The sequence below is a fragment of the Molothrus ater genome, chromosome 6, assembly GCF_012460135.2.
Source record: "Molothrus ater isolate BHLD 08-10-18 breed brown headed cowbird chromosome 6, BPBGC_Mater_1.1, whole genome shotgun sequence".
NCBI classification, from domain to species: Eukaryota; Metazoa; Chordata; class Aves; order Passeriformes; family Icteridae; genus Molothrus; species Molothrus ater.
The window spans coordinates 55,694,222-55,716,223 of record NC_050483.2 but is presented as its reverse complement, the minus strand read 5'-3'; the positions used below and the strand labels follow the sequence as shown (position 1 = coordinate 55,716,223).

Here is a 22,002-nt window from a genome sequence, read left to right as displayed (position 1 = left end):
AAATAGTGGTATCCACAGAACCATAGAACCATCTAGGCTGGAAAAACCTTTAAGGTCAAGTCCAGCCTTTGACCCTGCACTACCAAGGCCATCACTAAACCACATCCCCAAGTGCCACATTTCCACAGCTTTTAAATCCCTCCAAGGATGGTGACTCCACCACTTGCCTGGGCAGCCTGTTCCAATGCCTGACCACCCCTTTGGTGAAGAAATTGTTCCTAACATCCAACCTAAACCATTCCTGCTGCAGCTTGAAGCCATTTCCTCTCATCATCATCATCATGGCTTTCCAACCACTGTTCCCCCAGCCTGTGGTCGCTGCAGGAGGATTCTGTGGCCAAAGTGCAGGACCCAGCGTTTGGTCCTCATGCTGTTGGTCCTGACCCATCAATCCAGCCTGCCCAGATCCCTCTGCAGAGCCTTCCTACCCTCCAGCAGATCAACACTCCAACTCAAACAAGTGGGCAGACGAGTGGGATTGCAGCTGGACTGTTCCCCTTCAGTACTGGACTAAGAATTATGCAGCAGCTCCTTGCTGAAAGCACTAGATGTAAATAGCTTAGCTGCTATTTTGTGTGGGGTTTGTTGTTGTTTGTTTTTTTTTGTCAATATTGACTATGAAATGTTCTGGGAAAAAAAATAATTTTTACTGCAGTCTACCCTAAACGAGCAAAACCACACCTAGTGTGAGAGGCTGCAAAGCAAAGCTCCTGTCCTGAAACTCATCCTGCAGAACTGCTGAGTGCTTCCAATCATTTCTAACCATCTCCATACCATTAAATAGGAACATTTAAGCCCCAATAATCATCACTCAGTTGAGTAACTAGTAGTACTAGAATTAAGAATTAAGGATAGATTTGTAGGACTGTATAGCAACTTCACACGTGATAGGGATCCACAGAGATAGGAGCAAAATTTCCCATCCAAAAGGACAGATCCACAGCCTGAGCCATGAGCCCCACCTTGTGAGAAACAATCAGAACTTGGGGTCTTTCATGCAGAATAGGACATAGCCCCTAAATACAGAAAATTATACAGCTTAGAAGTTTCCTGAGCAAAAATCTTCACAATGTATCAGAGACAAACCCTTCCCTATTATTCTCTTCCAACAGTTTTTTATCGTTTGATATTTTGGGTTTTTTGATCTGATTTCCCAGCCCCCCTCAAAATGAAAGGTGCAGTTTTGGTGAGCATTAGAGCCAGGCACATACTCACTGGAATTGAGGAGGATCATTGCCTTGACACACAGATACTCCTTGTGCTGCAGCTTCAGCTCTCGGAACCTCGAGGTCATGGCCAGGAGCATATCAAAGATCTCCAAAATTCCCTCCACACATTTCCCCTCATCCCTATGGAAACACATTCAACACGTTAGCAAAAAAGTAGAATTAAGGAACTGACTCAGACAGATAAAAGTCAAAGCATGAAGGAGGCTGCAGAAGGCCCATCTTATCTCATCTTTGGGAGAATTTAAAAGGTTCTGTCATGAAATCTGAATTGAAAATTACACTGGTGTGAAAGGTCAGCATTTATAAGAAACTGATTTCTCATTAAAGTGCAAGTAGGATTGGCCATAAGTGTGATCATATTTCTGTATCCTCTCAGCCTGTATAATTCTGGATAATCAGTCTGAAATCCTGTAGAGCAGGGCACAATACCACCTTGGATAATTTTCCAGATTTGTTTCATAAGGAGTTACCCACAATAACATAATGTGTGTACCTAATGGAGGCCTCAGGACCTGGTAAAAAAGGAAGAGTTCCTAAAATAAGTTTCTTGGAACAGCAAGACATTTTTAAAGAATAAAACAACTCTTGTCCCTATCTCCTGGCACTATTTTCTGGGAAGGTACTGAAAAGTATTTGAGATTTTGGTGGTTTTGTGGTTTGGATACTTTTATATTTGCAAGTGTTTACAGAATGCAACTTTCCCCATCTTGGACATGAGAAGTGGTCCTATTTTCAGATCTGAAAAACACCCCAAACAAGAAATTCCTATTTGTTTAAAATTCAGCAGTGGCAAATCTCAAGCTACTGAAGTTGCTGTTCCAGTTTTTTTGTTAGTTTTGTTTTGTATGTACTGGACTAAAAAAGGGATTAAGCTCTACAACAACAGTATTCAAAAGAGGCTCCTTAATGTCTTTGTAACAGGAGATTTTTCTCTGTAACATTTTTAAGACAAGACAGATTTAAGCACAGCAGTGCAGGAGAATAAAAGAAATTTACTGGATCCCAAGGAAAGGTGCTGAGCCTTCAGGCTGGAGGCAGGAACATGCAGGTAACACCACCTAGGGCAGCAGGTTCTGCCTGAAAAAAGGATTTTTTATTGCCCAGTTTCCTGTGTTCCTCATAGCAAAGAATATTAAGTTTTAGAGAAGGACAGGCAGCTGCCAGATTCAAAACAAGGACAGAGGTTTCAGAGAAATATTGTCTGCAAAGATAACGTATGAAATGTATCTGAAGGCTCCAGGGAGACCTCAGAGCCCCTTCCAGTGCCTAAAAGGGCTCCAAGAGAGCTGGAGAGGGGCTTTGGACAAGGGCCTGGAGGGACAGGACAAGAGGGAAGGGTTTCAACTGGAAAGAGAGCAGGTTGAGATTAGAGATCAGGAAGGAATTGCCCACTGTGAGGGTGCTGCCCAGAGGAGCTGTGGCTGCCCCATCCCTGGGAAGGCTCAGGTTGGATGGGGCTCTGAGCAAGCTGCTCTGCTGGAAGATATCCCTGCCCATGGCAGGGGGTGGAATGAGATGATTATTAAGGTCCCCTCCAACCCAAACCATTCTGGGATTCTAAGTTCAACTAAGATAAAAACAGTGAAGTTACAGACCAGGTTCATATAAGGATGTCCTGAATAAAATTACAGCATGCCCAGACACTTGTAAGCTCCCACTCTGCCATGTCTTGAGGAAATGAAGAAATGCATCAAATATTCTCAAAACTCTTGAGCAATTAAATGTACTGTACATTTTCATCAATTTCTGGTCATTGCACTGAGCAGTGCAGCATGTCCTTGCATTGAATTTTATATGAGCAAATAATATTTATTTCCTCTGTTTTATAAAATAATTTTTTTAATAAGCCAATTTTATCTATCTGTATCTACAATGATAATTATTGATTGCAATTCACAGAACTCGTGCAAATCCAAATTTTCCTAGGTTGAAAAGATACTTTAAAACTACCCAAGAGAGTAGATTGCTTCCCTAACTTTTTATCAATGTGAAGCACAGGTCAAATCCTTCTAAGGTTCTGTAAAAAAAAATATCCTTACTAATCCATATTCTTCCTTCCTGGTACATGATGCTATGGAGAAATAATCTTTAAACTTGAAAACATCCTGATGTACCTTGAAAAAATATTCTTAGTATTCAACAGCAAGCCAGGGGTCTTTAAATCCCTCTCAGCTAGTGCTCCAAATGTTCACTATTAATAGCTAACTATAAAGTCTGCTGTAGTGGCAGGAACAAAACAGGCAGGAAACCTATTTAAAATAATTAAAATACTGCCTGACACTGTATGTTCTTTTTAATGAGGGATGTAGGGACAAATGGACAATGTAGTGCTTTGTGTTGCTGTACCACCAGTTTCAGCAACTAGAGACCTGGAACAAAGGAAACAAAACCACCAAAAATGGGGAAAAAATGAGAGAAGAAAAATGTGAAGAGAAACTTCACACTCAGTTCTAGAGGAGTTCAAGAATTTGCAAGTTCAACAATGCTTTTACAGCTTAGCATTCCTTAAGCCCTGTAAGGATGTGGAACCTTAGGACATGATTGTTACAAGAACAAGTAAATTATATTGTTAGATGCAGTATTAATAACAGCTGCCATGTTTAATCCTCTTACCCACCTTCAACCACACTCATATGAAGAGTTCTTAAGAAATTTATTCCTCTCACCTGTCTAATACAAGGTCTGGAGCAAAAATCAGTTTCCCAGGATGGTCGATGGATCTCCACATCAAACCAATCATTAGAACTTCCATCCAGCAGCTCTCCAAGAGCCTCACTTGGTCATAGAGGCTGAGATCAATGAAGCCTAAAGTGATGCAAATTGCATAAAATAAATAAACTTGTTAAATGCTCTGTTTTAATAAAGAAAAATGACAATATGAGAAACAAAAAAAAAGCCAGAAAGAACCATGGGTTGTGAAGATAAGGGAGCACTGACACCCAAAGTGGCAGGCTGCCACTTCAAATAGGAACCAAAATATTTGCAATCATCATCATCTACAAAATATTTGGAATAAAGCTGAGTGGTGTTTTAGTGCAATTAGTCCCATACAGCTGGTGAAACTCAAATGACTGCAGAGTCACCTGCTTTATGTTCTTGTCCTAAAAGAGGAGAGATGTTAGAAGAAATATTGTGAGGGTGCTGAGGCCCTGGCACAGGGTGCCCAGAGCAGCTGTGGCTGCCCCATCCCTGGCAGTGTTCAGGGCCAGGCTGGATGGGGCTCTGAGCAGCCTGGGACAGGGGAAGGTGCCCCTGCCCATGTCAGGGGGTTGGAACAAGGTGATCTTTGAGGTCCCTTCCAATCCCACTCATTCCATGATTCTATGATTCATTTCTCTCCAGAACTTTTAGCAAGGCCTCAGATAACACTGCAGCACAGCCAAAAGGCAGAGACAGTCACTGCCCACCTTTTCTCTTCCCCTAAAAAAAAAAATAAAGGCTGGGGAAAAAATAATGCCTACAAGTCAAAAGAAAGAAATAGGAGAAATAAAATTCATACACTCCAAACCAAAAGATCAGAAGTGCAAATTATCAAAACATGGGTGGGAAAACAGACTGTTCAGTCAAGGAGGAAAACACAGATATGATGGAGAGCTGCTCAGTGATCAAAAACAAGATCAGGCCACACTTTTCAAAGCTGAGCTTCTTCAGCTCGGGCCCTTGGCAAAGGTGCTCCATTTTCAGATGAGCTGCCATCTCTTGACACTGCTTGGTGACAAATCCAGGCACAGTCTGGCCATGGCAGACTGGCTTCCTGAAGTTCTTCCTGGTTGTTAAAGCACACAGAGGACATTTGGGCTGCCAAAGACTCTCTCTGTCAGTAATTTATACAAATTCTTCATGCATTTTAATCTTATTACACGACTCAGCTGGAGGACAGTCAGTGACAGCCAGGAGCTGACATGAACTGGGCAAAGCTCACTTTTATCCTCACTGAAAGTGCTGCTTTTCAAAGCTGGGGCAGCCTTGCCTCTGGTTTTAAAGGAAGGATAAACAGGAGTGGTACCTTCCCTCCTGGGTTCCAGTGTCACAGAATTTACTACAGAACACACAGCCAACAAGAGATCATCTGCCACACACACTCATCATTTAAAACTGCTTTTATGAAAATATTCACGGAAGTGTGAAGCAGTACAGAAACTGACAGTGCCAGTTTCCTGGGAAACAACAGCCCAAAGACATTGCAGAGTATATTTAAATAAACATTTACACTGCCATGGACTGATTTCTGTAGCACAAACAAGGAATTATCAGGTTTAAAAACTCTCTCAGTGGAGTGATGTCAGACCAAGTCCCAGGGTTCAATCTCCAGGTTCCTGAAGATCCAGATTTATCACAGATGTCATCTGCTAAATTCACATTATCAGTGGCAGCAGTAGGAGCTGTGGCCATTGAGCACAGCTGTTAGAAAGACTCTAATTCTCTATTTCCTAACAATCTCATGCTCCAAAGGTGCAGGACAGCAAACAGCCACCACAGCTTTCACTGCAGCCTCAGGAGCCCCATCTAATTTCCTCCAGACTACCTTAAACTAATAATTTTTCTCTTGTTGTATTACACCTCCTTTAGATTGTGGGCTCTATAATTTAATTCTATATTGCTAAGACAGAGAAGAAAAAAAAAAACTTGTGCTGGATGCGTAAAAACTAGGAAAAGACACACTGCTCTGGTCAGCAGCACACTGGGCTGCATCATGAATCCAAATTTCGATATTGTGCCAACATCTTATTGATTTGCAATACAGGTTCAGCAATGAACCATGTAAACTCTTTCAGACTAGGTCAGCAAAGCAAAAGGCAATTATAGAAGCAGTGTTCTGCTGCCTGACAACTGAGAATTAAAATACTTAGAATTCAGAAGGAAAAAAATCCAGATGTCAGCTTCTATTTGACTGAGGAACAAAAAAATATTCTCCATTAGGCTGAAAGTCCAGAACAAAAATAGAGCCACAGAGTAAAATTCATGACTAAAGACTGTCATTAAATATTAAACATGAAAAACCCACAAAATACCAACATGCTTTTTCTCCTATTTATGCAAAAAGTTACTGTTAATACAATAAGGATTTTTTTTTCACCTCCAGTGAGTGTCAAAATAATATCCAATAATAACTTTGAGATGAAAATGGCTTCTAACCTGAGTACATAAAAGCAAATATTCAGCTTTTCAGAAAGTAAAATTACTGCTCACTGGGCCATTAGTCAAGAGCTCTCTATTTTTTCCTAAGACATTACCTCTAGGAACCAGGCAGGGATCGGCATGACTACCTTCAGGTAAGAGTTTTTGAAAAATAAAATTCCATGTCCTGAGCTTCAGTCATCACAGTTTTTTAATGAAAAACAAAAAATCAGTCCACACTGAAGTTAATGGTCCAACTGCCATGTGATACAGCAGTGTCACTTATGATTGGGTGCATATTAAACATCCCATCTATTTTTTGGCATTGCTCTAAAATGCTCTTTATTTCTGTTCTCTGTAACAGGAGTGATCAGAAAAAACAAACAGAGACAACAAAGTGTCGGCATTCCCAAGAACTGTTGTGAAGGAGTTTGATTGCTTCAGTGGGTTTTCTTCACACAGTTCTCTTACTGCCAAGAAAAAGTTTTTATTCCTGACATTTGTTGAAAATAAACTAAAAGTGACCTGTGCCAAAATTGAGGTTAGTTGGGAAACTGATCTTGTAAAAAAGAAAGAGAATTAATCTGAACTGGGTGAAGGTTTGGGTTTGTGGGTTTGTTTTCCAAAAAAAAAGTCTCAGAGTAAAAAAATAGAAATTATTAATAATCAGAAAATGGAAAAAGTTGGGCTGGGGTTTTTTCCCCGCTGAAATATTGATTAAAATGAGGTCATTTTCTAAAACTGGCTTTTCTTCACAATTCGCTTCCTACCAGATAAACATAACTAAGTGGAGTCCTCTGAAATGGCATCTTTTAACCACATTTTTTATGATTCAACAAGAAATTATAACAATAGATACCATTTAACCCCTTTTGGCTATTTACTTCACAGTTATTTTTGGAGTTCCTTAAGCCACAAAAAATAAGTCTAAAGGATTCAGGCTCTCAGTTTTTAAACATCCCACACTGACAGCAAAACTATCATCATTTTGCAGACGTCCAGCGTGGTTTGAGATGCTCTGGGGTGCAAACATCTCCTCCCCAGCAGCTCAGCATCTGGCCTGGAACCTGCACACCCCAAAACCATCACACCTGGACCCTCCAACACTGTCTGAGAGTCTCTGCCCTGGGAGATGCGCTCAGCAGCTGGAGCTGGAAGCCCATCAGCCACTCCACCTAGACCTGAAAGAGGATGTGCTTTCCTGATGGCTAAATTCCTAATTTAAGGGTTAAATGAGATATTCTCCTCCAAGTTTGCTTCCTGCACTGTGCACACACTGTGTTTCTGGAGAGAAGGGCTCCTGTCATGTTTTCCATGAGTGTTCTCCAGCAGCAGCATCTCTTTACAGTGCACACCACGACAAGGGCAGGGCAAACACCAGCACAGCACAAAATCAGGAGAGGGTCTATGGAGTGCTGGCCCCCAGCAGTGCACTCTATCTGAAGCTCAGGATCAAGCCCATACTGCTATGAGTCCACCAATATTCCATGCTTTCAGCTCACTTTTAGTTTTTATTCTGCCTGTTTTAGTAATGGGTACTTCATGCAGAAGGAACTGCAAATGCTCACCATTTCTGGTTTGTGAGAATGGTTCATTGCCATGATGCCATGGAGACATTTGAGACATTCCAGGCACTGACACAGGTAGTTGTACTGCAGTGCATGTTCTGGGTGTTGCCAACAGCCAAAAGAACCCTTACTGTTTTTTGTTTTGAAGGAGAGCACATGATAAATCTGAAATCAACACTGAGCTCCACTGCTGCTTTTCTGTAGCAGCTCTGTCAAATGAATTGATTGCAGACACCCAGGACCTGGACACCTTTCAGTTCTCACCAACTACTAGAAACCTTCTATCAGGACTCAAGGAAAGAATTTAGTGCTACATGAACCTTCTAAATCAGCTTAATCTGGTATTTATAGCTGAGGTAGAAATTAAATGCAGCACCACCTCTGCTTTGTAGCAAAATGAACAAGTATTTGAGTAACAGACAGCAAGTTATGGGTTATATTGTATCCAAATTAAAAAACATCCAGGTTAATTACTGAGAGCAATAAACTCTCCATTACTTAGCAGGATAGAAAACTTGACCTCTATACTGTGAAAAATGTGTATTATATGATTGGCTTTTTACAAATATTAAAATGAATATTAGATGTGTTATATTAGAAAATTATGCTGTATTAATTTTTTTAAGTAGTGTGTTAAATATAGTTTTAGATTATAACATAAGGTTAAAAGAGAAACTATGCTGTGTAGGATACTCTTTTTCTAAAGAAAGCACTTGCACCAAGATAGCAGCCACAGGACACTCTGAATCTTTCAGAGAAAGAGAATTTATTGCCCCATTTTTAGAAGAAATGAACTTCTTCCTGCCTCGCTCAGCCATGATGATGCTGTTAGGATTCAGAGGAAGAAGCTGACACTGACCAGAAAGAATCCTTTGTGTGAATAGAATTTATGTATGAGGTGTATGAATATGCAACAGGCTATTACTTTTAAGGGTTAATCCTCTGTTAACGGGTGTCATTTTTTGGGCTTATTTTGCCCAGAAAAAGGTACTCAGACCATCCGTAACTCTTTGTTCTCATTGTCTCATATTGTCCTAAATCCTAATTGTCCAAATTTTTGTTACCCTAATTATATTGCTACTTTTATAGCAATCTTATTACTATTAAACTTTTAAAATTCAAAAAACAAGTGACTGGTGTTTTTCACATATACCACGCACATACTGTGCTGCTCTGTCATGTCAGAGCAGAAAAGGACACATTGCTGGGTAAAACCATTGACCAAACCAAACCAAACCATTGACCAAGACCAAACCAAACCATTGACCAAAACCAAACCCAACCATTGACCAAACCAAACCAAACCATTGACCAAAACCAAACCAAACCATTGACCAAAACCAAACCCAACCATTGACCAAAACCAAACCAAACCATTGACCAAAACCAAACCCAACCATTGACCAAAACCAAACCAAACCATTGACCAAAACCAAACCCAACCATTGACCAAAACCAAACCAAACCATTGACCAAACCAAACCAAACCATTGACCAAAACAAACCAAACCATTGACCAAAACAAACCAAACCATTGACCAAAACCAACCCAACCATTGACCAAAACCAAACCATTGACCAAAACAAACCAAACCATTGACCAAAACAAACCCAACCATTGACCAAAACAAACCAAACCATTGACCAAAACAAACCAAACCATTGACCAAAACAAACCAAACCATTGACCAAAACAAACCCAACCATTGACCAAAACCAAACCCAACCATTGACCAAAACAAACCCAACCATTGACCAAAACAAACCCAACCATTGACCAAAACAAAACCAACCATTGACCAAAACCAAACCCAACCATTGACCAAAACCAAACCCAACCATTGACCAAAACCAAACCCAACCACTGACCAAAACCAAACCCGAATTCCTCACCAGGAATCTTCTTGGCCCAGCCGATCATGTGCACCAGCTCTTTGTCCGCCAGCTTGGTCAGGGACATCATCATGGAGGCCTCGGTGAAGGGCTTGCTGGGCCGGCTGACCAGCACGTGGGGCGGCTCTGCCTCCAGCAGGGTCAGCACGAACTGCTCAGGGCTGAGGGCGCTCAGCAGGATCTCCTTCACCCGCGTGGCCGCCTCGTTGTATCTCCTGGCCCTGCCCAGGCAATGCGCGCGCTCCTCGGCGCTGCGGTGGCTCCGCAGGATCCGGTACCCGCAGCGTTCTCTCCTTGAGCCTGCCACGAGAACCACACGGTTGCACTGGAGAGTTTTTCCCCACAGAATTTTCCTCCCTTGTGTAAAACCAAATGGCTCGGGTTTCTGTGGTTGAGATGAGCCACGAGGTGTTAGAAAGTCTCTTTTTTCCCAGCCCCGTGACTGAAGAAGTTGAGATTCGTTGGTTCTGCTTTTCAGGGTTGTTTATTTTTTCTTATCTATTACATTCTTTCTCTGACCTGCTGATGTCTGTCCAGCAGGTTGGGTTGTGCCACAATGCCTGCCCTGGGGGTGGTGTTAGCTTTTTATATTAAGAACTACATGTACTTTATTTACCAATACTTTTCCAATACTTATCACCTATGTTAGACAGTCTGTCTCTACTCTAAACCAATCAAAAAGTGTCACCATCACAGCAGAAGATGGAGGACAAGAAGAAGGACAGGACAGGCCCAGATTCTTCCATCTTGCCTCCTGAACCTCCATTCTAAAACCCCAAAATTCTACTTTTTCACCCTGTGGCAAATTCACTATCATTCTAGTCAAACTCTTGTGGCTTGTAAATCTTCACACAAAGTTGGTAATTTTTTCCATGGGCTAAAATCAAAGGCACAGGTGGTTTTGGCTCTGTGCCAAGGTCTCGAATCACCCAGGGCAGCCAGAGGAATGTCCTGGGCCCCAACACAAATGTTTGGGGAGAAGTAGGAAAACCCATTAATATTGGCTGTTGTAATATTGAACATTACGTTTCTAGGACATTCAGCATGGACTTAACCTTGTCCCCGCTGACTTCAGCTGAGGGGTTTTATTTATTCTGCTAAACAAAAATAAAGTTTAAAAATGTTTGGTTTTGAACCTCAGTTAGTTCAGTTTAAAAGTCCAGTGGAAAACTCCCATTGACATCAAAAAGATATAAATCAGATCTTTAAAGGCAAATAAAGATAGCTGATTTTAAATTTTCCTATATATATAATCTGAGCAATAAAAAACTTGAAAGTCTGGGCCAGGTTACAGATTAAATTCCTCAGGAGCAAGCACAGCTGGGCCTCAGAGTTAGCTGGATGTTCAGCCAGGGATTCACAAGATTCAACCCATTTTCTCTCCATGCCCCAAAAAGCCAGCAGGAATTTCTCCAAAGGGAATTCAAATATCTACAACTAAGAGCAAACACCCTGTGTGGAGCTCTCTCTGCAGAAGGCTATTTCTGTTGCAAAGAGCAGTCCTCTACATTCCCAGATTTAATTAATTGTTTGTTCTGACAAATCTAAACATTGTCCAATTCTTGGTCAATGTTATTAGTAGCATCACTGTTACCTGATTTTGCATAGCTTCCAGGGAAAGTCTAAGAGCTTCTCCAAAACCATAATATTAATAAAATACTCAGCTATAGTTCTGCTTCAGCTAGCAAAGTCCAAACATAAGCCAAATTAAAAATAAGGGCAAGTGGGAGCACAAAAAAAATTAATTTCAGATGCTGTTGACAAGGCTTTGTCTTGCTAAATAAGATGCTGGGTGAATGCAGACTCAGGCTCATGTGGCAGAGGAGCCTCAGGTGGAGGTGGCTTTCAGGCCATAGTCCTGTCACATCTTCAGCAGCTGCCAAACAGCATCTGGGTCAGTCTGTGGGAGGGGTGGATGCAAAGGCCACTCAGGAACAACCTGACTGAATAAGGACCAACTGAGTCTTCCAGGACTTTTTGGGTGTGGACCTTCCAGTTGTCCATGGCTCTCACTGGCTGCCTGTTCAGTAAACCAAGGAGAGAGTTAAAGAAGTCCTCATTAAAGAAGTTCTCAGTATTGGAGAACATTCTTTCCCTGGAAATCCAAGAGATTGGAGAAGCCCAACAGGCAAAGCTGGTTTGATGAACAGACCTCAGGCCCAGAGCTATCCAAGTGGGACAGGCCATTTGGAACTGGTCCAGCCTAAGGCCTGCACCATTTAGAGAAAGGATGGGTTTGCAACTTTGAAAGGGATGTGGGTATGATGAAATGGGCTGAGTGCAGACAGGAAATTTGCACAAATAATGGATTGAAGGAAATAAATTATTTGTAGAACCAAGTGTTTAGCCAAATGACAACCTGCTAGAAGCTGCCAGAGCAGATGAATAGCAGCTAAGGGAAGATAACATACCAGCAGAGACAGACAGAGCATGTGACATTATCTTATGTAGACTGGAATGAGACATGATAAAAATACCCAAAAAAAGGTTCCCAGCAGAACTACAGAAGTAACAAAGCAATTTCTTCCACCATCAGTCTGGGCAAATCCTTCCTGAGAGAGTCAAAGGCCACCAAGGCATAGACTATTTTCTACAAAGACACCTGGATAATGTAGTGAACTCTGTGCTAAGCCTCATTTCTTGACTAATGCACAAAGGTCAAGAGGAAAATCTTGAAGTGGTTTGTAAGCTTCCAAAAAATACTACAATTTTTTTGAAAGTGGGCTGCAGACTGTTCTGAAATCATGTAAAGCACAGAAAGTATGTATTTTCCATCAGGGAAGACAAAAAGTAAAGGCTGAGAGGGCAGTAGGCAACTGGAATGAGAGTACAGCTGGAGACAGATGAGGAGATGCCCAGGTACCAGGTGCTCTGCCTACAGAGATGCAAGGCTCTGATCTCCACAGCATGGGAGAGACCAGAACCACAGAGAAAGAAAGCACATTGTTTTCACTATTTAGAAACCTGAAGCACATTTCCCAGGGGCACCTTGAAATACAGAGCAAGAAAAATAGCAAAGGGAATAAAAGTAGAATAGAGTAAAAATTTTCTTTTGGGCTATGCAAAAATACCAAATGCTCTGTGACATGTGTTATCTGAGTTATCCTTTCAAATTCACTGTTGTAAAGATCTTTAAATAAGATTTATCTAATATATTTATATATAATTTATATATATAAAATTTATATATATATAAATTTATATAAATATAAATTTAAGCTTATATAAATATACAGAAAATATAAACAAAGATAATTGAGTAGATACTTTAATGAATATCAAAGAAATCAAATTTAAAAGCAAATTTAAAAGAACTTCAGCATTCTGTTCTAATTGACAAAATCTTGAAGAATTTCCATCTGCACAGCTGTCAGTGCTCCATCTAAAGATAATTCAATCAGGTTATGATTTGGAGAGTATTAAGGTCTCACAACTTGTGGAGGGTTCTTACTAGGAACTAACAAACCCCTTTAAATTACTTTATGTTATTTAACTGAATCTTTTTATTTAACTGAACTTATTTATTTTTTATTTAACTGAACTTTAACTGTAACTTATTGAACTGAATTATGTTATTTAACTGAGTTTCTTATATAACCAATTAATTATATAAAATATGCTCAATTTAAAACATTTACCAAATTTCTATAATAACACTACCAGTGCAGAAAGCCAGACTAGGAGTATTGCATTTCTGCATTAAAAACTTGCTGCTAAAGAAAATATAACTGATGACAAAAACAAGGTGGGGAAAACCCAGCCAAAGCAGATTCTGAGTTATTTGTGGTGGTTTTTATTCACCATAAATTGCCAAAGCAGAAGTAGGGCTGAATGACCAAGCAGAGTGCATAAAAGATACTTAAAACATATACTATTTATTAATACTTTCTAATTTTTCTGCTTGCATTTAAAGTAAAAGAAAGCTACATTTAAACTTTCTAGTCAGCTGACACAGCAGAAAACACCAGTCTTTCCAGTTAAAACAACAGCTTTCAACAACATAAAGGAACTTCTTTTTTTTTCTATTTAAATCCAAAGTTTAGGAAGGACCAAGAAATTTTACTTCTATATCTATATTAGCATACTACAGACATGTATAACTGTTTATAAAACTATATGTTATAAATAATTATTGACTAGCCTAATGTTTTCCTTAAGCAGATACAGAGATGTGGATCAATGTGTGTAAAGGCAGAGAAATAAAATACAGTTTCCCAGATTAGGGGCTATCTTTGTCTTTACTACAAATTCCCTAACTGTTCTTAATATCTAATATTCATTTCTATAAAGGTAATTCAGGCAATTGCAGAAGTGCAAAATGATCAAATCTCTCATTCTTCCTACCACACTCTCCTTATTTAGAGCTATTTTGTGCAAGAAAATTGCTGCATTCAGCTGAGAATGCTGGACCAAGGGCAAGACCTTGAGCTGCAGCACCACGGACCATGAGTAAATGACCCCAAGATATAAGAAGTGAGGCACATTGAAAAAAGGTCATTAAAATGAGCCTGTTGTTCACTAAGCCACAGCAGGTATTACTGGCAGTGAAACACACTATTTTTCAAGCTTTGCAAATTCCCTGAAAATCACAAATGCTGTCTGATATGGTAGGCAGTTACATGGCAGGTTGCCCTTCATACTGATTTTGGTCCCTGGCACTGGCTCATAAAACTAACCAGTTCTGTAGCAACTGCAGATCCTTCTACTGGGTATTTTATAGTCAGTTTTTGAAAGACTGTGAGTGTAAACCTGCTCCAGTACACACTGGTAAATCATGATCACTCCAGTCACCTTTCAAAGCAAATGCAAATGTTCTAGTGAGTACATACTCCAGAGCAGACTCTCCAATTGAATTCTCAAGAGTAGAGCCAGTGACAAAGGAGCTGCTGTCTGCCTGTGTGCACATGAGAATGTGAGCTGAAATTTTAGTGATTGCTATAAAAGCTGAAATTCAATTAATACATCTGATGTCCAGAGAATGTCTTGAAACATTTTGTCCCCACTTATTTTCTGTGTGAAAAGTACTTTAGAGTATGTCAGCTGCACACAGCAGCCACACACAGGAGAAAGGGCCAAATCCTGGACCAGCCCACAGAGAAATCTGTTTTCCTTCCTGCAAACTTGTCAAATGATTCAAGAGCAGCATCTCTCCACCACTTGAGTGTGGCCTCTCAGCCTCCTCACTCAGGGCTGAAAGGAGCTTTACCTTTGGAACAATTTCAACATGCTGAGAACAGACACATGAGGGAGAAGATACAGGAGCAGTGCAGAAGAGGGAAATGAAAGTCAGGGAAAATGAAAACTCCTTGTGAAAGAAGATCTATTTGAGCCTCAGGAAGCAAACAAAAGGCAAAGCAGGGCATATCTGCTCCAAGAGTGAAAAGTGATGAAGCAACTCCCCTCTTCTTCACTGCCTTTGACAAACAGTCCAAGTCCATTTCAGCTCCCCAGGCAAACACCAGAAGGTTCCAAGGGAAGATCAGTTTTATCCTGGTCTGTTTTATTCAAGTTTTCTGGGCAGAGTTTACTGCAGCTTTTCTGTTTTCTTTGTTCCTAATGATAGTGCAATTTTTTTGTTAATTATTTTTCTACCACTGTTAAGAGTCCTACTGCCAAACTTTAGCAGTAGCTTCCTTGTTTGGAACAGCAGGGAATGTAGATTTCCTGCAGAGGAATTGGCAGATGCAACGTCCACAACCCATGCACTTTTGGCAATGATATATGAATACTTTCATATGATATATGAACATTTTCTATATTTCATAAGAAAATCCAGTATCACCTTAGCACAAGGCACCCCAAGCTGGCCTCCACCAAAATACCTGTGGCTTGTTGGGCTGACTTAACCTTTCTGAATGTGATGACATCCAAGAGAATTTCAGACCAAGAAGCTGTAGAGCAACACTTTTCTGCCTTCTCCTACTGCATGGAAGATGGCCTGTACTGCTTAATCAGATTTAGGCACACAACCTTGTTTTAAACAAGTTCATAAGTGTGTGTTTTCTCTCAAGTTGTCTATTGATAATATGCAAAGTGAGGATGTAAAGTTATGATGGGAATGGTGCAGAGATTTTATGATGAGCTCTCAAACTACAAAGTGGCAATTGAACTTCTTTTATCACTTCTGCTGAACACAAGTCTCCACTGAGCAAAAAAGCACTCACAAACCATTCCATCCCATCCAGGGCTTTAGCAGATGTGAACCAATCCTTTCTCTAAGTGACCTCAGAAAGGAGCAGAGATGCAGAAAAGCCTTCATTAAAAACAAAGCGTTCTCTTTATGGCTTTCTACAATAAAAAGTTTTTATTAAAGCATGAGTCTTGTGAGAAAATGTCTGAGAGATAATCACACTGGTTTGTAGGAAATGCCATTTACATCTCATGCAAGAAATACTGCCTTCAAATCTGTCTGCTTTAAATGTCTGTCACCATGTGTCCATACACCAGCATTACTCACAGCTGCCACTTAACTCATCAGGTGACTCAGACAGTTCTGAGTAATTTTTATGTTCTTTTTTCTGAAAATAAATTGTTCAGATTCTCAAATTAAATTCTTGAGAGTTTCAAGCTTTAGTGCTACTATTAAAAAAACTAATTATTTAAAAGTACAGGTTGGGGTTTTTTTCAGTTATAGTTTCAATCTGTCTTTTTTTTTTTTTTTTTTTGTCTGGCATAGTCATCAATGTCCTGCAGACAATCATTATGGTAGAAAAACATGTTTTTCATCATGTGACAAAATTCAAGGGAACACAGGCTAGGACATAAGTGCATACTATAATCTATTACTTGTAATACCACAGTGCCTGTGAGGTCTAATCACATGAGGACTTTCTGGACAGCTAGAATAAAAGGATTCATTAAAGGCAAGCATTGTGGAGGTCTACCTTATAATATCATTACGGAATCCATCTTTATCCAGCCTTTCCAACTCCACAACTGAGGCTTCCTAGAAACCTCGATTGAAAAACTTTGAGCAAAATTCTGAGTCATAAAAATGACCAAAAGACAGTGGCACCATTCAGAAAGGTTTTGAAAGGAATCTTATTTGCAGGCATAAGGCTTCCTTGCTGCAGGTAGGACCAAACACCACTACAGCTGAGATGGACTATCACTGCAGGAAAAGACAGGAGCTTCACATAGAAAGAAGCCTCTGACTTGAGCAGAAGAAATTAAATGTACTTGAGGAGTGCAAAAATAATTCAAGGAACAGTTGAAATTTCAGTTCTGCTCTGGGAGTTGTCAGCTAGAAACGAACGGGGTGACTGCAGTCACAACAGACCGTGGAGTGATTATGAACTGCCAGCATGATGTCACCTTGGAAAAGGCAAATAGGATCCTGGGGTGTGAGCAGAGGGAAGCTCCTGCAGCCACAGAAATGTGTCACTGCTACTGCAGTGAGGAGAGTCACCAGAATGCTGTCCATGATTCTGGGCATCCAAGTGCAAATTGGGTTATCTCAGCTTGGAGCAGGTGGAGGGACAATCTGATGATTTCCAGATTCATCTACTTTCCTATTTTGCAAGAGGAGAAGTTTTCTTGCTTTATTTAGCCAACTAAAACAAAGGTTGTGAGGGGGATATGATGCAGTCCTTAAACAAAACCAGGCTGTTAACAACAAAGAGGAGCCTCTATGGTAAAAGACAATGCTGTTGCAAGAAAAAATGGACATTAATTGTTCAGCAATAAATGCAGGCTGAAATTCCAAACAGTGTTCCTAGAGAAAGAAGTAATATTATGCAAACAGTCTGCAGATCAAAGCTGTGGGAGGATGAAAATGGTGTCTAGTTTTGAAACAGAAATAGGTATCTGCATTAAATGGGATGAAACAAGATGCATGCCTGCAAATCATAGAGAGCCAAGCACAGGGACCTTCTCCTGTGCACTTCAGTGTTCTTATGGGTTATTTTCCCAGCCTGTTTCTATTATATACATTGGGGAATCTATAAGAAACAGCAAACCTTGACTGTAAACATACATTAGATTGAAACATTTCTCAAAAAATTTTCTTCTTAAAACTAAGCTTGAAAATCTCATCTATAAATGATCAACTGCATTGAAGTCACATTGCTGTAAGTACAAGATAAGGATAAAAAAAAAGGCTGGATAATTCTGAGTGGTGCAGTGACAAACAGTGGTGGTTCTCTATTTCTTTTGGTGGAAGAGCCGTGGGGCATCACCTGAAGATAGCTTGTTCACAAAAAGGAACTGCCCTCCCAATGCCTTTCCCTCACTGTCCCACCAAGGCCTCCCACAAAAGCCTGGCAACCAAAGAGCTGGTCCCTCCCAGGATGGGTGGCCAAACTGCTGAGGAATGTTGTAGATGTAGCCTTTGTAGGATTAAAAAGAGGGACAAAGGAGGGAAAATCTGTCATTCTGCTAATGTCCCCAGCCAGTAATTTTTGGAAGCTGAGAGCAGGAGTTCCATGTAGGTGCTGCTCTCATTCCTACTCTCCTCCTGAGGCACCCACTCTTGCCACCATCAGAGGTGGAATGCTGTGTTAATTAACTATTGCTTTGATGTGACACTGCTGCTCCTGCAGTGCATCCAAGCAGCAGAGCACAGCACAGGCTCCTTTACCTCACATGAGCATAGGCTGGCTCTGGAAGGTTCTGGAAGCAGCAGTTCTTTATTTCCCATTCTGCATGGCGTGGAAGTAGCTTGCCTCCCCAAAGCTCTGCAGAGGTCATATGGTTTCACTCTTAACCTACACCTTGCCCCTTCGCACCGGTTGGAAAAGGACAAGTCTTCTTCAGCTTTAAGAATCAGTTCATTCCTTCCTACAAAACCTTGCTTTAGTTGTTGTACCTTCCTGGGATTCCAAGGGAAACAGATACAGAATCGGCTGAGGGGAAGAAAAATCCAAAACCAGCAAAACCCCAGCTAAGAACACAGCCATGCCAAACTCACCACATTTCATCATCCCCACTTCGTAGCATTTCCGCAGCCGGCACGCCTGGCAGCTCTTGCGCCGGTTTTTGTCTATCGTGCACTGGTTGGTGGCTGGGCAGATGTAATCATTGTGTCCTGCAGCAGGGCAAGAAGGGAAAATTTAACATCTCCAACCATCTTGGTCGTTTCCCAAATCAGGGATGTTCTTGATTTTAAACAACTCAGCTTTTTTGTGTGCATATATCTAAGCTCCATTAATTTAACTGATGCGAAAATGAGTATTTGTCCTATATTTTAAACATCAGCCTTTGGCCTCAAAATTAACCAGACATCATTACTCAGCTTTATAGAGGTGACTGTCAGATAACCAAGCACCTTCTAAAACCAACTCATTTTTTGAAAATGGAACATACACTCTTGTGGAAATTTGTTCCCAACCTCCAATTTCGTACTGTACATTGGGAGTCTATAGCTGGCAGATACCTGTCAGAGATATATTTTATGAAAAATCATTTTGCTAGGATCTTTTCTCCTGAGAAGCTTCAGCTTCTCCATGTTTTGCTGCTTTGGAATGTGATTTGGAAAATTGTTTACCCAGCATGTGAAATTGTTTTTACTTGATGACCAATGACAGCCACCTGTGTCGAGGCTGTGAGCAGTCACAAGATTTTATTATCATTTCATTCCTTTTCTATTCCTTGCTAGCCTTCTGATGAAATTCTTTCTTCTATTCTTTTAGTATAGTTCAAATATATAATTTTCTTTTAATATAATATATATAATAAAATAATAAATCAGCCTTCTGAAACATGGAGTCAAGATTCTCATCTCTTCCCTCATCCTGAGACCCCTGCAAGCACCACCACAGATACCAGATTTTCTTTTTTTTTTCCTCAGCAGACTTAAAAAGAGCAGCTTCAGTCCTGCAAAGATTTAAGTAAACTACAGCTCTATTTACTGAACTCTGACGTGTGAGTTCCAGGAATGAAGAAGCCTTTGGAGGATTGACCCTGGACCAAAGTTAACAAAAAAAAAAAAAAAGCCAAGATAAAAGCAGACTGGTAATAAAAGCAGACTGGTATGAAATAATGCATCCTGTAACTACAAAGAAAAGCACAAGCAGAGGGTGAGAGGGTGTAAGTTTTGGATATTCTGGACAAGTGTTTATCTTACTTTCATCAGTTTTCATGTCAGCCTCTTTTGTTGTCTTCTTATTCTTTCCCATATCACCTCGTTCCCACCCAGACCCCTTTATGTTACTGTAGTTCATTAATCAATAATCTGGTCCAAAGGTTTATTACTGTAAACTGGACTTGGGTACACTCCTGGTGTAAATACAGTTGAATCATCTCCTGCCAAATAGTGGAACTATCTCTTGCAGCAATTGCCAAAGGATGCAAAAAATATTCACTCATTTACTTTTCTTAATATCTTTTCTCCCAGGCTTTTTCAATTGGTTTGGGTTTGGTTTTTTTTCCCCAACCAAGAATAAGATCAGACAAAAATACAGCTACTAGAGTGATTTTTTTTTTTTTTTCACTTGGTGAAAATCCAAGAGTTCATGTCCACAATAGTAATTATTTAACTGAAACATTGTGACTATTGCCATGCAAAATTAGAATTATTTTAACCCTGAATATTTGAACTGACAATTTTAAAAAGAAGAGATCACGTTACAGTTTCTCCCATTTCTTACTGGCAGATATGACTGAAAAACAAATTACTGTTTCTTACTCTTCACACAACATGGAGGGAGAGGAGGAAAATGCTCTCTGTTGCACACAGGACTATAAAGTGTTTTAAAACTCCTGTGGCCTTGGGATAATTTAACTTGCAGGCAGAAGTTCAGTGATGTGGGACAGACTACACTACAAACTCAGACAAATCAAGGAGACCACACACAGTAGCTCAGTCATACTTCTAATTTTAATCTCATTAATAAAGCCAACATTTTGCTCTATGGCAGGCCCAGAAGTCTTTTATTTTAATCCACAATATCCTGCATAACAGGCATTGCAACTGAGTGCTTGATAAGAGCTTTATGCCAAGAACTGGCTTTATTTTATGTGCCTTTTTTTACTCTTTCATTTGAATTACAAACACCATTACCTGACAGAGTACACTGAGGTGTACAAAAAAACACAGTGGGAAACTTGCTGGTGGCCCAAGTACATGTGAGCAACACAGAGCAGGCAAAGCATTGACTTGACAGAAAACACCTTGAGATCAAATTCAGTCTCCATTTGTGACAAACTGGACACAAAGGTCTCTTCAATTATTTTAGAAATTCACAGTACTTGCACCAGCTTGTAGAAATTGCTATTCACCTGTGCAGAATCTGCACAATAAATTGAAAAGGAAAAACAAAGTTCTGACTTAAATTTGATTCTCCTACTGGCACCATCTCTGCCATACTGAGCAAAAAGAAAATACCTGAAGATTCCTAAAGGCTCTGCAGGCAGAAGTGGGAGAGGAACAGTAAAGATCAAACAGCAGCAGGATTTTCTGCATTGGTATCCACGTGTAGCAGCCAATGTCAATAGAAATGATTTTCCACCAAATGACCTGAGATGAGGGCAAAGATCAGGATAACTGGGCCAAGGTTAAAGAAACTAAGTGTCCAAAGCTGCAGTACAGTGCCTGTGTGACTTCCACTGGCTGTGACAGCAAATGTGGAGCCCCACACTTAATTCACACTGCAGCCATGCAGCAAACTTGAACTAAATACCAAATATTTAAGAATTTAAACATGGAAGTGGAAGTCTTAGATAGAGAGGCCTGGCAGGGTAAGAGATACTGCAGTGCAGGCTCTGAGGGGTGGAGGGCTAAGCATTAATGATAATCAGGTTAGTACCTGATATTTGCTACACATATTTTTCCATCCTCCACAGTGTGTAGATACTGTACACTGCGACTCAACAGCTCCAGGCAATAAACTCTTGTCAAGAAGAGCTCCCAGCAAGCAAAGTCTCCAGATAATTGCCTACTCTTACTGTGCCTATGACAACTAATTCTCAATTACTACAATTAAGCTGGGCCACCAACTCCCATCAGATTCACAGGTCTGCAGTGCCATCCCAGGCTGCAGGGCCTCACTGTGCTATGCATTCCACCTCTTCTCTAAAGAAATCAATTCCTCACTCTGTAACATGTCCAGATCTTGATAACATCAGAGCCAAGAGATAAAAGAGCCAAATCATGTGTTGCTCTATTTTCAGCATGGAGCACCAGACACCAGGATTTCAGAGCAGCTCATTACTAGGTCAACTGCTGCAGCCTCTGGTCACATGAAACAATTTATTTA

General features: G+C 40.4%; 1 protein-coding gene across 1 annotated transcript in view; it reads right to left on the bottom strand.

Moving 5' to 3' along the window:
* The window catches only part of ESR2 (estrogen receptor 2), a 42,946-nt gene that overhangs the window by 5,577 nt on the left and 15,367 nt on the right, over positions 1-22,002 (bottom strand). The window contains exons 4-7 of the mRNA XM_036384895.1: positions 18,717-18,833; positions 9,809-10,108; positions 3,896-4,034; positions 1,216-1,349 (exon numbers count right to left, since the gene is read on the bottom strand). Coding sequence (XP_036240788.1) covers positions 1,216-1,349; positions 3,896-4,034; positions 9,809-10,108; positions 18,717-18,833 — 690 coding nt within the window. The remainder of the gene's footprint in view (positions 1-1,215; positions 1,350-3,895; positions 4,035-9,808; positions 10,109-18,716; positions 18,834-22,002) is intronic.